This window comes from Maylandia zebra, linkage group LG22 (assembly GCF_041146795.1).
Source record: "Maylandia zebra isolate NMK-2024a linkage group LG22, Mzebra_GT3a, whole genome shotgun sequence".
NCBI lineage: Eukaryota > Metazoa > Chordata > Actinopteri > Cichliformes > Cichlidae > Maylandia > Maylandia zebra.
The window spans coordinates 25000904-25017274 of NC_135187.1; the positions used below are offsets into that span (position 1 = coordinate 25000904).

The window sequence follows — 16371 nt, forward strand, 5'->3', positions numbered from 1 at the left end:
ATTTGTTCCTGAATAAATCCTCAGTTTAGCTGACATTAAAGTTATAGTTTTCACACAGCAGAATATGCGTCAAACAGAAAACTAATTAAACAGAAGTGTGAAATGGTCGAGAATTTACTCCAATGTCCTGTTATATTTTTGATAGACGGTTGCGTTTATTACATTCCACCGAGACAATCTGCAAATTTCATTAAAAGTTTAATAAACTATTATCTTGCCTTTATTTTTAGTTAGCACATACCTTAAACCTTTCAAGCTGTAAGCTATTGATAGTTATATAAGAGCAGATGTATGCTGGTGCAATAAGCTGTCCGTTTTACGTCCTTTACTTTACTTTACTTTACTTTATTGATTTATATAGCACTTTTCACAGGATAAAAACCACAAAGTGCTTCACAATAATATAAAACAGATAAACATAAAACAGCACAATCAAACATACAGCACAAATCTAGTTAAAAGCTAGTCTAAACAAATAAGACTTATTTAAAAAGACTCATTTAAAAGAATAAATAGAATCCAGGCAATTCAAAGATGGAGGGAAAGAATTCCACAACCTGGGGGCCAACGCTCTAAAAGAGCTATTACCTCTGGTTTTAAAACGCGTTTGGGGGAATACCTACAGCCTCTGATTAGACGACCCCAGGCTGCAAGAGGGAATATGAGGTTCTAAAAGATCAGAAATATAAAGACAATCTTTATATACATTCAATGGGGCATGATCTGAAAATAATCGGTGACTAGGCGAATATCAGAATAATCGTCTGTGGCAGCCCTATCTGACTTTGTGCTGCTATCTGGTTTCGCTTCCATTTCTCTGAAATTGTCTCTCTGTTATTTCCCTGGAGCAGAGTTTTTTTTTTTCCATGCCTAACACGCATACTATCTACATCATTCATGTGAGCGATGCTCCACCTATCTTTCTCTTGCTCTTCATGTTTACCAGCAAGGCCACACCTTAAAGCCAGCCCCCTTAAAAGATCAGGTGGGACAGAATCAGTGAGCATCGAGTCAAGAGCAGCTGATACATCACATTCACTCAGCACTCATGTAATGATGCTCCCTGCACCCAGGGTAAGGTGCTTTATACTTGTCTATATTTGCACAAATTAATTAATCAAGGAAAAAGGTGTGATTTAGACGAATTGCTGAGTTCTGTTTTAAGTTCAGACTAATACAGGAAAGGAAGAGGACAAAAGATAACTGTAAGGGGGCTGGCAACAAAAAAAGGGCACGGATGTCACTCAGTCTGTTCCTGTTGTATCATGTGCAAAGGGAAGAGCTCAGCCCTGATGCGTGCAAAAGAATACGATTTGTAAAGAGAGATAACTGGAAGCAGTGCAAAAAAAACAACACTAGGATTACTTGTGCTTTATTCCTCCAAATGATTCATGCTATCTTGAAAAATGGAAGAAAGTCATGCTGAAAGTGGGTTTTTTTAAAGGCAAGATTTGTGAATTTCACGAAAACTAAGAAAGAGCTATGGTGGAATGAAAAGTGGAAAAGAAAAGACAAAAGCCACACAATGTAACCTCCACCTCACCTTGTTAGCTAGGAGCTTTGACTCATACAGACAATGTATTATTGATGTACTGAAACGTAATATAAGTATGTTTATTTATATAGCTCCTTTATCAGAGACATAAAAGGGCTGTATGACAATTAAAACACAATTAATATCAGTAGAACACCACGTTATAATAAAATCAATTGAAAAAGAGAAATTAAAAAAGAATATTAACAGAAAAATGGATTAAATAAATGTTTTTAACTGCTTTCTGAAGGAGTCCACAGAGTGAGCGCAGCAGAGTTAGAGTGGTAAGGTGGCAACTTGCTCAACCTGTAGAGCAAGTTGTATTCAAACTTCTGTGGCAGTGCCAGAATAGAGTCTGAATTATATTGGTTCATGCATCAAACTGCAGCCATAGTGTAATCTTTGTTATGTTTATGGATGTTAATTTACCCTAGTCTCTTTAAGACATTTAGTTACGACAGGGGCAAATTGAGAAAGCTGTCTGCATTGTCGCGATGAAGTGACAACGCTGTGTGTTTAAAAATCCTTTAAGCATCTGTAGCTCTTTTTTTAAGATGATGCCAGAAGATTTCCTTTAAGAATCATCCTGATGGCGGCCGAACATCTGCGTCTCGAGGCCCCGGCTGAGGCACACTGTGAGATTAATGTTGCTGGTTGTATTGTCCATCAGAAGGCGAGGTAAAAGGTAGGCAACTTTTGCAGTAATTGAATGTGTCTTGCCTTCAGTAGCCCATGTTGTGATTCTGAAGGCATTCATTGAGTCAAGTCTTTTTATGCTGTGTAATTTAATAGTCAGGAATGCTGGATAATAGAGAAAATAGCAACTGATTTGACAGCTCAATATCTCTATAGTGATGCTGAGATGAGAGAAAGTGTTTCTGAATTCAAATAGTCGGGATTAGATGTGACAGAACTGAAATAGAAAAGTGGACAGTGAAGCTATTATCCAACATGTTCCCTGTCAGGCTGTGTGCATTTACCAGAATGAGATGTAAATGTGAAAGAGAAGCTTTTGTTTCTTGTTTTTGAAACCTGTTTGTAGCACAGCAGAACTTCTTTATGTCTTGTATTAAAATGTTTCAAAACTTTCAAAAATCCTAAACTGTGTATGTTTCTCAGAATACATACAATTTTAAAGTTTGGACAGTTAAATGCACATGTTAATATTTTAACCAAAATTATGGGATAACAAAGATGTCCTTTCAAACAGCTCACTCATAATATTGCAGGTGTGGGTTTGGTTCTTTCCGCAAAGAGGAGCTTTGATGGTGACTCACTCACTGATGGCAGTTGGATTATAAACCAAAAGCAAAAGCAAAAGAATAACAAGGAATAACAAAATCGTATTTGTGGTCACAACAGCTTGATTCCTCAAACTTCATTTTTTGGCTTATCAGTTGTTCAGAACAGTTTTCTTGTTTGTGATTGTATGCGTTACTTTTGGGAAACAATACCAGAGAAAAATTGCAGTGGCTTCATAGTTACTGTTGTTGAATTACTCAGACAAACGCATTCATACACAGTGGCGCACCCACTGAAAGCATCGCAAAATTGACCTGAGGATTTAAATCAGCTTGAACTCAGAGACTACTAACCTTAATATGTCTATTGTATCAGCCCTAAAAACCTTTGAAATACATATCCAACTGGATACTTACCCTGGATGGCATTACCTTGATTTCCAGTAACACTGTGAGAAATCTTGGAGACGTTTTTGATAAGATCTTCAGTGCGCATGTTAATTAATTATGTAGGACTGGTTTCTTGCTTTTGAGCAATATCTCTAAATTTAGAAATATCCAATGTCTCAGAGTGAAACTGAAAGTTCATGCATTTATTACTTCTAGGCTGGACTACTGTAATTCATTATTATGTTTATGATGTTTGAAAAACTCCATGAAAAGTCTTCAGTTGATTTAAAATGCAACAAGAATACTGACAGGGACTGAAAAGACTAGCATATTTCTCCCATATTGGCTTTTGTTCATTTGCTCATTAATAAATTCAAAAATAAATTTAAAATCCTTCTCTTAACACACAAGGTCTTGAATAATCAGGCTACATCTTATCTTAAAGATCCCATAGTACCACATCACCTCAATAGATCACTTTGCTCTCAGACTGAAGGGTTACTTGTGGTTCCCAGAGTATTTGAAAGTAGAATGGGAATTAGAGCCTTTAGCTTTCAGGCCCCTCTTCTATGGAACCGGGACCAAAACTCAGGAGACAGACACTGCTGGAGGAATTGCCATGATGCACTTACTGTTTTTTTCTTCACTCACCTTTTTCACTCTCCATATGTTTATACACCTCTTTACATTTAATCATTAGGTATTATTAATCTCTGGCTTCCACAGCTGGTGTTTATCATGTCTTCCTCCTATCACGCCCAACCAGTCATGGCAGATGGCTGCCCTTTCTAAGCCTGGTTCTGCTGGAGGTTTCTGCCTGTCAAAAGCAAGTTTTTCCTTCCCACTATCGCCAAACCAGTCTCTCAAACAGGTCATACGATTGTTGGGGGTTTTCTCTGTCTTATTGTAGAGAATTGACCTTGCTGTTCAATTATTGTTGTGATTTGGCAGTAAATAAATAAAACAGAATGTAATTGAATATCATAGAATGATATATTCTGGCTATTTGGAGCTTGAAAAAATTTGAGTATTTGAAGTAGCCTTTAAATGACTCCTAGCAAGTGTGTGTGTTTGTGTGTGTGTTACAAATCCCTGACTGACACTGTTTCAATGTTTTAACCACAAAGATTCTTCTAATATATTTTCTTGTTTGACTGGTCAGGTTTGGATCAAGAACTTCATTCCACCTGATCTCTTGAGGAGATCAATCATACTCCTCAGATTTCACTTCCCCTTCTAGGGCATCTGTCATGAACTGGAACTGGCTGCAGGCCCTTATCAGTGGGGTCAGCAATTACTCCACAGTGTTCGGTCGGGTCTGGCTCTCAGTGGTCTTCATCTTCCGGGTGATGGTGTTTGTGGTGGCGGCTCAGCGGGTGTGGGCTGATGAAAGGAAAGACTTTGAATGCAACACTAGACAGCCAGGCTGCACCAACGTGTGCTATGACCACTTCTTCCCCATCTCCCACATCAGTCTGTGGGCCCTGCAGCTCATTTTCGTCACATGCCCGTCACTGATGGTTGTTGCCCATGTCAAATATCGACAGATGAAGGACTTAAAGTACACCACCACCCATGAGGGTAAACACATGTATGCCCGCCCTGGGAAGAAACGTGGAGGGCTGTGGTGGACATACCTGGTAAGAATGAAGGGTGCTAATGTTTAATTCCAGTTATGTTGTGTATGCCACACATGGAAGGAGATTAGCAATTGTACTGCATGAGCAACAAGCTTCACCACACCTCCAAACTGATGTGAAGTTGTATGTGTGATGACTTTGCAAGAGTGGTGGTATTTTGGTATCTATCCAATATCAAGTATTGCAGATGCAGATACCAAGATACTAATATTACCTACCTAAACTAGACTATAGAAAAATAGATGTAACAGTCAGCACAAAAATGCTTCCAAACATTTCTACATATATACATATACTGAAATTAGAGGACAGAAAAAAAGTACAGATCATATCATCCTAGTATCAATCTGATACTGAGACTAGCCTTAATTATCGATATTTGGAGAGAGCCCATCTCTATTTGCAGTCATTCGATTCTTTCTTCCTTTAAACAGCCATATAATACCAAATGTTCAGTTTGTTTTAACTGATTGTGGTTATTTTGGTATTTGGTAATATCACGAATCTTCCTTTTCTAGATAATCAGGATGAAGAGTCCTCACTTAGGTTACAAATTTTACATAGGGTCACTTATCTTTTTTTTTTTTTTTTGTAACTGGCTAAACATCATAATAAGAGCTTGAACAAGTGGCTGAGATAAGTTACAGTAATTACTGAACCTTTAAAATTTATCCTGCCAAACACAGCCATTATCAACTGAGAAATCACTTGGACTTTACTTTACTTTAACACTCATTTGTTTTCTCATAGGTTAGCCTGATTTTAAAGGCAAGTTTTGACGGTGCTTTCCTCTACATCCTGTATTACATCCACGAAGGGTTCGACTTACCCCGTTTGTTAAAGTGTTCAATGGATCCTTGCCCGAACATAGTGGACTGTTACGTATCCCGCCCCACAGAGAAGAAAATCTTCACTCTCTTCATGGTGGTGTCCTCTGCTGTCTGCATCTTGATGTGTATCTTTGAGATGTTTTACTTCATCTGCAAGAAAGTCAAGAAACGAATCATTGACAAAATAGATGAAGAGACTCGTGAGTTGAAGTCATCGTCAACACCTCATTCAAGGCACAAGTCTAGATCATCTTTGAGAGTGGATCCAACAGTGTCTAACCAGAACCTGAATAACATCAAGACTGAGGAGACACCAACCACGCAATAAGAACCATGTTGCTCGGGCTACTCTGAAAAGCTAATTGAATAACTCCAGGTGCCACTGGAAGCAAATGAATCCCTCCTACTGCTTGCAAAACTGTTGCTCATGGAAAACAAAAGAAGTATGCCGTGATTTGTAAATATTACCATGTTAAACGAAATTCAGCATGCATCGACAGCAAAATTGTGGGTCAAAGAGGAAGCTATTTTTTGTGCATGTATTCTGTGTCTGTATGAGTGTGTCTCTGTATTCATGCTTTTATGTAGCCTGTGCATCATTAGCCAATAGTAAATTGTGACTGGCCAAGCACAGCACGTTCTTGAACACAGTAAGTGGAGATGAAGAGATTTGAAGGAAATCTCTTTTATTCTTGCACAAGAACCATTGTCAACCATAATGAAGTAAGACTACAGCTATTATAGTTTGTTTTAAATGATGAGGGGGTGGGGTTGTTGCAATATATAAAGTTTTTTCACTGTTAAATGTTTGTGTATGTGTCTGTTTTCATGCATTTCACAATTATCAAGCGGTTACCAGGTCAGTTGGGAAGACTACATGCTGTAAGTGAACCTTATATTCACTTTAGGATTACACGCTGAGTCACTCACAAATTACTTCACAATCGGCTTCACACAAAGCTTTACATATGACCCCGCCTTACTTGTTCTGGCGTCATCCGAGTTTCCACACTACCGTCCAATCAGAAGCAGAGGACACGGGTGCGGTTTTGATAGATAGGACAATGCACCAATGGTAAGCGGAAACTGGACGTCGCCGTATCTGCCCTTACGGATGCTTCGTTGTAGGAAGTAAAGGCTGTCAAATATGAGTTTCCACTACGGACAGGTATTGAATTCCCGTATTTTATATTTTGTTTTTGTCTTCATAATAACATACTAATGTTGTTTATTGAGTTTCTCTTTTATTGACCAATGTGACGTAACTAACAGCACCGCAAGTAGTTTCGGTTATTCATTTGTCTGCTGTGGTTAGCTAAGTGTTACACGGTAAACTGTTGCTATTCTTTAGCAACATTTCGGTTGGAAATAGCGGGTTACTCAGTGTTTATCTTTTAAATTTGGTCTTGTGGTTCAGCAAAACGTAACTACTCTAGTTTTCCTCGTTTGAATTGATAACAGTCATGGTGGGTTTCATCTGAAAGTAGAGGTAACTCATCGTTTTTACTCAAACACATAATTATGGTGTAAGTGAGTTTTAACCTTAATTACCTACCATATAAAAGAAGTTGAGCCGTTTTATGTCAACAAACGAATCATTGATCAGCACAGTGGGATCCAATCTAGTTTATTTTGCTTGAATTATGGCATCGTTAAGCTTCTGTACGTCTAGTTTTTAGTTAATTCGTGAATCTTTTTTTTCTTGTATTAATTGATTACATCATCGAAAGGCTAGAATAAGACTTTGTTTCACATGTTTAATGATCTTTGCCTGAAAAGTATTTAAAACCACTAATACACTACCAAAATACAGCTGTATTTTTTGTTGTTTTGTTTTAACCTATCACAAAAAATTACCCACCTCTGTGTCCTATAGGTAACTTCACATGAGCAGTCTCATAATTATAAACCAATTACATGTTTTGCTGGCAAAATCTTAATTTACAAGCTGATTGTAGCTTTCAAATAAGTATGCAACATTTAACTTAATTAAACAAAAAATATTTTCCTCATATTGTGCAGCTCTCATTGGTGCCAAATAAACTGCTGTCTGTGGCATGGCCATGGGAACTCTAGGGTTGTAGGCTCTATGAGTTCTGAGTCCAGATCAAACCTTTATACTAAACCCACTTAAACATTGCTACAGACAACACAATCCTGCTTATGCCTTAACCTCCTAGGACCTGGCGTCCACATACGTGGACATCACATTTTGGGTTATTTAGACTAAAATACTCAATTTTGCTCTACATGGGCTTGATATCCACTTACGAGGGCATTATACTGCTACTGTTCTATCAAAATCCTCATATGTGGCTCTTATTTTTCTTAAAAACAAAAATAAGGTTGAAAAAAAAATCTGGTAATTCTTTGTTTTTACATTCATTGGGCCCCAATATGCCCAAATATCAAAGAGAAATTAAAAATGCATGTCGTGGAAGAGTTCGGGTCTTAGGAGGTTAAGGTATTACCAGTTAGTTGCATTCAACCCTAGAGGTGCAATGTACACTGCAAAAACTGCTGAATGAGAGGTACAAGAAAGAGTCCCCCAAATCAGTCTAGTTGATCATCCACTGGATGCTCCCAGGAACGATCACAATCTGTGGAGGCCGCAGCGGACAATCTACAGGACTCCAAGAATCCACTAGAGATCCTGTTTCCATGCCTCACTATGTCAGAGCTGTTTTGCAGGCACAGAGGGGGGCTATACAATATTGAGCAGCTGATTTTAGTATTGTGGCTAATGATTACATATTTTCCCCTGAAATGTTAAACAATTGGAGTACAAAGTAGCAGGATCCAAGGCAACGGAAAATACATGACCTTAAAACTAAACTTAAGTACAGAATTTGAGAAGATAGTCGAATAGCCATACCTGAAGTATCTTGTGTCTCTGTTGTCCTCAGACTCTTTTACTGCAGAAGCAGTAAGCCTGTTTATTATAGGGTTTAGTGACCCTTGCTTTTTTGTCCCTCTGCAGGGCTATCCAGTTGGAGTCAACCCGCCACAGGGTGCGCCATACGGTGCAGGCAGAGGTTCCTATGGGCCTCCACCATCAGCTCCTTACGGAGGTCCTGGAGGTCAACCAGGAGGCCCCTATGGTGGTTATGGAGTTCCAGGTCATGGAGGGCAATATGGGCCAGGGCCAGGTGGTGCCCCTGGTGGGCCTTATGGGGGTTATGGTGGACAACCATATGGGGGACCTAATGCAAACTATGGTCCTGCAGGTAATTATGAGACGAGAGCATATCTTTGTAAGCATCTGTGGTAGCTCTGCCTGTAGGATTTAAGCAGGCATACACTGAACACAAGGAGACTGCAGATAGACTCTGATTCTGCTTCCACATTGCTTCCCCCCTCACTCTCCGCTGGGATGATGGATAGAAAATGACTTGCGTTCCCAGACAGTCTTGTAGAGACAGGGTTCAGTTTGTGCCCCTCAGCAGGATTACACGGCTGGAGTGATGACTCCGGTAATACTGAGTGAGGGCTAAACAGAGTAAGAGACAGATGGGCAAAGAGTGTGTTTGTGTGTGTGCGTGTGTGTGATTACACTGTTTCCAGTAGTGGCTAAGCCTAAGTCAGAACCTGATAGCCTATGTTACGATCAGTCCCCACAGGGACAAAATCCATCAAGGGTCTGCCCTCAAGTGTCACCTGTCCCTCTCTCCCCATTCATTTTTCTGACAATCAGTCCCCCCTCTACTGCTTCCTTCAACTCACACCATATTTTTCTAACACCTCCTTTTTCCAGATAATGGCCTCTTCTCGAGACGGCTTTTTGTCAACCTTTGACCCTATCTGCACCTTCATTTTCACAGCCGCTATTTATGAAACCTGAACCTGTATAACTAAGGTTGGACATGTAGCCTTTAGAAGAATACAAACTGCCTTACTAACTGCAGGAAGGTTATTTGGATCCCTTCTTTGTTTTTTCCATATTGTAAAACAAATATGTATTTAAAGGGGCCCCGTCTAACTGTCAGATGAAATGCAATTCCTGTTCTGTTGCTCACATTTGCATGCAGCTTGTGGAAGCAGAACATCAGGCAAAATGGCAATGAGACTTACATGAGCTGTGTACGAGACTGTGTTGCAGTATCATACGTATGCTGCATTCACAGATGTACAACAGCTGAAATACCAGGGTACATACTCAGTATCAGTTTAATTGACTCATTATAGTTGACTCTGGTTATCAATGCCAGATATATGTTGCATAGCTAATTTATACCTACTCATCTATCGGCCCCTATTATTGGTAATGACTACATTTATATAAAATATTTTTAAATTTTTATTTATTTTAAAATAAATATAAATTCTCAACACAAAGCCTGTTTAAACTGAAATGTTTTTGTTTGCTGCTTTTTAAAAGAATGAACAAGGTCAACTAAAATCAGTTGTGGTAGTAAACTGCTCCACAGGCGTAGTGGCACAGACTGAAAGGTTCTGTCCTTCCTATTCTGTTCCTGTTCCTTCCTATTAATCAGCCATGTAAATCACCCTCACCTAGCTGAACATGGACGCTTTAAAAAAGCTAAAGCTATCCAAACCTTAGAGCCAACCACAAGCTAGCAGCCTCGGTATGAGCAAAAGATCGAATCAGTTATGAAGAAAATTATGGAGATGAGTGAAAAAGAGAAAAGGATTGATGTCCTGTTATCTAGTTAATTTATAAACATACTGGAAAATGATCCAAGTAACTGAACTTTATTTTGTTAAATAAATCTGTAGCACCAGTTTTTTTTGTTGTTGTTACTGTTTTTTTTTTGGGGGGGGGGGTTAAGTAAAGAAAATGTATTAGGTAAAGGTGGGTGTACAGTACCTCATTTTTAGTTAATTATTTGCACCTCTTTCCAGTACCAGAGCACTTCATTTTCAACTGTTTAAGTCAGAGAAGATCTTGTAACTTACTGCAGTGTAGTTATTTATTTTATTATGAAAATAATATTTTGCAAAGGTTGAAAGAAAAAGTTGTTTTATTGATTGCATATGCTTTTAATTAAACTTCTGTGAAAAAAAACAAAAAAATCCAAATCAAATTGCCAAATATTGGTATTGGCAGGTTACACTTTAAAACAACAACAACTGGAATCAGCCAAGAAAATTCAATTTGGTGAATCTCTTGTTCTTTGGTGAAAATACATGAATTACAGTTTCATACAATTTAACAGCTGACAGCTCAATACATTAGTTTTTCTACTTCAGAAAGTACGTCCACTACCTGAGTGTTAATAAGGACACTACTGTTAGTTAATATGTTAGTCAAAATGCTGCAGCAAGGCTTTTAACCCACAGCAATAAATTTTCCCATATCACTCCTATACTAAAATCCCTGCATTGGCTTCCGGTTGAGTATAGATATAAGTTTAAAATCCTCACCTTTACGTTTATGTCTCTACAAGGTGAGGCCCCCATCTATATCTCGGAGCTTCTCCAGCCCTATTCTCCAAAGCGGACTCTTAGATCCACTGATAGCGGTCGTCTATCTATTCCACGGACTCGTCTGAAAACAAAGGGGGATCACGCTTTTCAAACCCTGGCTCCAATATTGTGGAACGGTTTACCCTCCTCACTACGCACCATCGACACGGTGGCTTCTTTTAAAAAACAGCTTAAAACTCATCTGTTTAGACAGGCATTTGGGTAATGTTAATGCGTAATATGTTGTTTTATTTTATATTTATATTGTACTATTGCTTGTTTGATATGCTTTTATACTTCCTTTATGTTGCTATATTGTTTGTTTGACATGTCTTCTTGTGAAGCACTTTGTAACAGCGTTTTTGTCTTAAAAAGTGCTATATAAATAAATTTTACTTACTACTTACTAATATTAACCAGATAACCGTTCAGGTTTCAGTACAGACTTGATCCCAAAAACCAGGTGACCAGCAAACCAAATTTCTGTTTGGCCGGGCGGACTCCAGTGGGCTCCCCTTCTAAGCTACCAAAAGCTTTTGTTGCTCGCTTTTGATACTGGCAGTGGAAGATGGATATTTATTTAAGGCACTCAGGAGTGAGCATGTGTGTCACATAGTTGAAGATGTGTACAGAGAATTTACTGAATAGTTCACATAGAAATCAGTCCACAGGCTATTAGAGCAAACAGAGAGTCACAAAAGGCCTCATATTTTAAAAATGTCACACTACTATCCATTCAGACATTAGCGATAAAAAGCTAGAGAAACAAATGTTGCACACTACATGTTTAATAAGTATAAATAATATCAGGCATAACAGTCATCACTAAGAGGTGTTATAGTTGGTATGCTCTCTTACCCACACAGCAAATAACATTTCAAAACTCAAAGTGCATATAGAATGTAATTAGCTGTAGGAGTTGTTTGGTGTGTCACTTGCATATGAAGTCGATTTTTTCTAACTAGTCATTTTATACACTGCTCTTTTCTAAATTGGTGCTTCTAAACACCAAAAGACTGAGCCAAGCATAGATGTATTATTTTTTATGATCAATTTTCTTCTTGACAGACTCAGCACAGTTTCAACTGTCAGACAGCCGAAGAGCGTTTCTTCATCTCCTGATAAATAAATGATTATTTGGCATTGGAGTGCGGTAGTCGCTTCATTTCCAAGAATATTTCTTCTTCTTTTCCTTTTTTTCCCCCACACTTGTTCACTACTCCTGAAAATCCTGAGAGGTTTAGTGAAATAATAACTGGTAGAAAATATGAGGAGGGGAAATAATAAAGAGAATAAATCATACTAGGTGGTTGAGACGGATTGGTGAAAAAGAGATGAACGGCAGTGGAAACAGCTTGGAAAACAAATTTGAAGCCATGGGAATCTTTAAAGTCAGTCAGAACGCATTTCTTTCCTTCTCTGTCTCATTACCGCACTTATTTTTTTGTCTTTGTGTAGGTAACATTCCTCCTGGTGTTAACCCAGAGGCGTACCAGTGGTTCCAGAGTGTTGACACTGATCGCAGTGGCTTCATCAACCTAAAGGAGCTCAAGCAGGCACTTGTCAACTCTAACTGGTCTTCCTTTAATGACGAGACTTGCCTCATGATGATCAGTAAGTCATCCAGCAGCAGCTAAATAAAATGCTCAACAGGCCGTGAGGTAGTGCTGTGTTGATGAATTGGTTGTGAATGCTCTTATAGTGTTGCTGAAGGCAGAATGACACACTATTTAACAATGTAAAATACTCTCAGTGACCTGAATGGCTACAGCAGAAGGAGGCAAAAGTTTATTTAGACAAACAAATGCATAGAGAAGTAGTGGGAAAAAGGAAGTAGGCTGGATTTATATAGGAGTACTCTACTCCCCACTCACTATACTTAGATTGTTGCCCTCTGGGACCCAGACCCAGATAAGTGGTAGAAAATAAATGGATGGATGGAAGTACCTCCCTAAATCTATCAAGCTTGTAAACAGAAATGTCTTGAGTTTCTAAAACAGGGAGAAATTTATGCCGCCAGGAGTCAGCCTAAATAATGACTGAGTCATGTTTGTCGCTGTTCCCATTGTTGTTGCACAACTATCCCTACATTCCAGTTGTGCTTACAGGCGGTGACTAATGTTTTCTATTACCATAATGAGAAGTGTGTGACTGCTTTGAAGTAGCACAAGGAGAAGATCCATGATGATGAAGGATGAGCTTAGTGGTTCTGCTTTACAAAAAAAAAAAAAAAAGCCTCTTTGTCTTGCTTGGCTGAGCCCGTGTGTTTGTGTTTTCTGTTAGACATGTTTGACAAGACGCGGTCTGGTCGAATGGACCTGTTTGGCTTCTCAGCACTGTGGGACTTTATGCAGCGGTGGAGAGCGATGTTTCAGCAGTATGACAGAGATCGCTCAGGATGTATCAGTGGCATGGAACTACAACAAGGTATCAGTGTTTGCACATTTGACAACATGTTGAGAAAAGTCTATGACTTAAATCATTTCATCCAATCATATAAATGCAAATATGCACATATGTCACTTTCTCTTCTCAGCCCTCGCTCAGATGGGTTACAACCTCAGCCCCCAGTTTTCAGAGACGCTGGTCCAGCGCTTCACCGTGCGAGGTGCCCGACCCGGCATACAGCTGGACCGCTTCATCCACGTGTGCACGCAACTTCAGAGCATGACTCAAGTGTTTCGGGAGAGAGACACGAGCATGACGGGCAACATCCGCCTCAGCTATGAGGACTTTCTGTCCAGTGCTGTCACCAGGCTCATGTGAGCCCCGTTCCACCGACTGCCCCTCTGCACAGCCTCACTCCATGTTCAGGTCACAGTCGCTCCCTTTTTCGCCATAAGTGCCCCCACATGCTGCTATGTATACATCATGCCAGTCCATGTTGTTGCGTGGCTTATTGCTGTAAATAGACAAAGCTCAGCAACATATACCTGAATAAAGTCCACTGGCTCTTTTAAATGGAGCTAAAGGTTTCACAGGTTAGCTTATAGGATGGCGCTTCATCATATTTATACTGTTAAAATGTTGAAATATTGGATGTTCATATTAAAAATGGCCAAAGCTTAAAAAAAAAAAAAAAAAAAAAAAAAAAAATAGGGTAACATATATGCAAGGAGACTCTGAGCCAAAGCCTCTGGCTTCAAAATGCTCTAATAACTTCATTTCAATCATTTCTTTAACATTTACCTGTGTGATGTCAATCAAAGTGAACACCCCTAACTAATATGGTCATCTCATGCACACAGAATGGTCACACACTTTGCCAATCAGAAGGAAGGTAGGAGTGAAGGGAGGTGAAGCAGCTTGTTTCAGCCAACGTATGAAGCAAGTTTCATTATAAAATAAATAAAGATTGGGTTACTTTGGAGTGACTGTGCATGAATCACACTTTAAAACAGAATCCAAGAATTAAAAAGTAGTACTGCAATGAGGATAATATCGCCCCTTTAAATTTTACTGGGAAGTCAGCAGGATGCCAAAACAGTTTACCTTGGTTGCCTTGGTGACATGTGAAAAGTATTTACTTGTACTTTTCCCTGTGAATTTGCACACAAGCAGCATTAATGTGTTCTTGTGCCATAAAACTGTTCAAATGCCTTTTAAATTTATGCACATCAAGGGTATTTCCAGAAGGTACTTACTTTCAGTAAATGTACATGATATTGCATATTACTTCAATATAAAGTCTGTTAGGAAATCTGTATAAGAACTTCTACTGAAAGTAAAATAGTTCAAATCTGTCACTATTTTTAACAGCTCGCAGTAAGATAAGATGGATAAAATTGTGCCTCACTGTATCCTTTGGTTTCTTCTTGTTTTTTTACTTCAGTACATTTATCTTTGATATATGAATAATACACTCCACTGAGGTATATATTCTTAGCTCATTAAACATGTCATGATGGTTTGTAATGCCAAAAGCAAATAAATTTTCATATGTATGAATGAGTTCGCCACCAGTTTTGAATGCATATTGCATGCATATTAATAGAATAATTAAGCACAGAGTGAATTCATTAATATTACAGTGAAATGCAGTCAATCAAGTACAGGTTGAGTTTGTAATATTTCTGTTAGTGAGCCCTGAATGTTTCGAGGTTGGATTTTCTTTAAAAGCACTTCTGATTAGCTGAAATTCAAACCCGACTCAGAGAAGTCTCTGTCTTTCCTTTCCACATTTGGCACTTCGTTTTACTCACCATCTGTTCCTCTGACAGCCTGTGCCACGAGTCCCCCAGCTTCATCCCAAATCAGAGGCAATCTATCAAATTCTCTTGTGCATCTTTTTTGGTCATATTCTACACCCATCTCCTGCTTAGCAGTCTCCCTGCATGTTAATCCAGGGCTAAATGTAGCTGTCACTGATCCCTTAGGGCACTTTGTGTCATATGTGTCACATCCCTGCCACCACCCCCTGCATTTGTTGACATATGTTTAGCATCTGGACTGTTTTCAAAACACTGAGTTCGGCAGATTTGGAGCCGTGGCCAAAAATGCACCGTGCTTGAGGAGCTGTGCCACACGCTTTTTCAGGCTTCCCTGATTCAGCAGTGATTTAACCAAAGTCTTGTCTGTCAATTTTCAGGTAATGAGAAAAATTTCCCACTGCTGACCATGCCTGACATCTGTAATTAACTTGGGGAGAGCAGGTCTACAGGGCTTCAGTCAGCCACTCTGTCAGTCTCCCTTTGTGATTTGGATTGATAAGGTGGTTGTATTTTTACATTGAAATTTTGGCTAGTGCAACTCTAAATCTCATTTGCTAATAAACAGGAACTGATGAAATAATCCTGTCACTGCCAAGTTTGCTATTAAAGCAGAACTGGCACTAGTGATGTTGTTTTCCTTCAGGCGATGAGCACATTTCACTTTATTTGACAGGACTGATCAAATTCCAATTCTGGCACTACAAGATGGACAGCACAGAGGGAGGAACTGCTTAAGAGAATAATTTTGAAGCATGAAGCGTAATCACCCACACAGTTCTAAGCAGCATTGCAAGTAATGATAACAAATTTTGATTTAGCTTTATAATCCCCTCTCTTTGCCTCTGCACAAACAGCCATGGAGTCAGAGATGGTCATTCCTTTATGACAGGCTGCATTCCAACTGCTATGGATCAGCTTTGTGCCCAGCATTGGTAAAGCTGGCCCAGGAGCTGAAATATCAGTATCATCAATCATATACCCTTTTACTACCCAGAAACAACAGTAGCATAGAGGAATATTTTTGCCTCGTGTAGCCAAGTCTGAACTGTATGGTTTCCTACTCTGTGACTAAAATGTATTATTTTCTCTGCATTCCTC

General features: G+C 39.1%; 2 protein-coding genes across 3 annotated transcripts; both read left to right on the forward strand.

The window, feature by feature from the left end:
- The first annotated feature begins 1016 nt into the window (after positions 1-1016).
- Positions 1017-6424, forward strand: LOC101480473 (gap junction beta-5 protein). The gene is made up of 4 exons (XM_004547800.2): positions 1017-1074; positions 2089-2219; positions 4328-4805; positions 5556-6424. Exons 3-4 carry the CDS (start codon positions 4416-4418, stop codon positions 5961-5963), a joined length of 798 nt encoding a protein of 265 aa, XP_004547857.1. The 5' UTR covers positions 1017-1074; positions 2089-2219; positions 4328-4415; the 3' UTR covers positions 5964-6424.
- Positions 6425-6645: 221 nt separating this feature from the next.
- On the forward strand, positions 6646-15896 carry pef1 (penta-EF-hand domain containing 1). Of its 2 annotated transcripts, XM_076879128.1 has the most exons (6): positions 6646-6803; positions 8616-8862; positions 12521-12676; positions 13346-13489; positions 13599-13876; positions 15651-15896. In XM_076879128.1, the coding sequence occupies exons 1-5, from the start codon at positions 6783-6785 to the stop codon at positions 13826-13828; spliced, it is 798 nt and encodes a 265-aa protein (XP_076735243.1). In that variant the 5' UTR covers positions 6646-6782; the 3' UTR covers positions 13829-13876; positions 15651-15896. The 2 variants fall into 2 exon arrangements, with proteins under 2 accessions (XP_076735243.1, XP_004547856.1); XM_004547799.4 differs by lacking the exon at positions 15651-15896 and having other exon boundaries at positions 13599-15013.
- Positions 15897-16371: the final 475 nt, after the last annotated feature.

Excerpts from the sequence above, each read along its gene's own strand:
- LOC101480473 (XM_004547800.2), top strand. The coding sequence starts at position 4,416 with ATGAACTGGAACTGGCTGCAGGCCCTTATCAGTGGGGTCAGCAATTAC. Across the intron at positions 4,806-5,555 it reads GGCTGTGGTGGACATACCTG|GTTAGCCTGATTTTAAAGGC; the intron begins GTAAGAATGAAG and ends GTTTTCTCATAG.
- pef1 (XM_076879128.1), top strand. The coding sequence starts at position 6,783 with ATGAGTTTCCACTACGGACAG. Across the intron at positions 6,804-8,615 it reads TGAGTTTCCACTACGGACAG|GGCTATCCAGTTGGAGTCAA; the intron begins GTATTGAATTCC and ends GTCCCTCTGCAG. Across the intron at positions 13,490-13,598 it reads TGGCATGGAACTACAACAAG|CCCTCGCTCAGATGGGTTAC; the intron begins GTATCAGTGTTT and ends TTCTCTTCTCAG.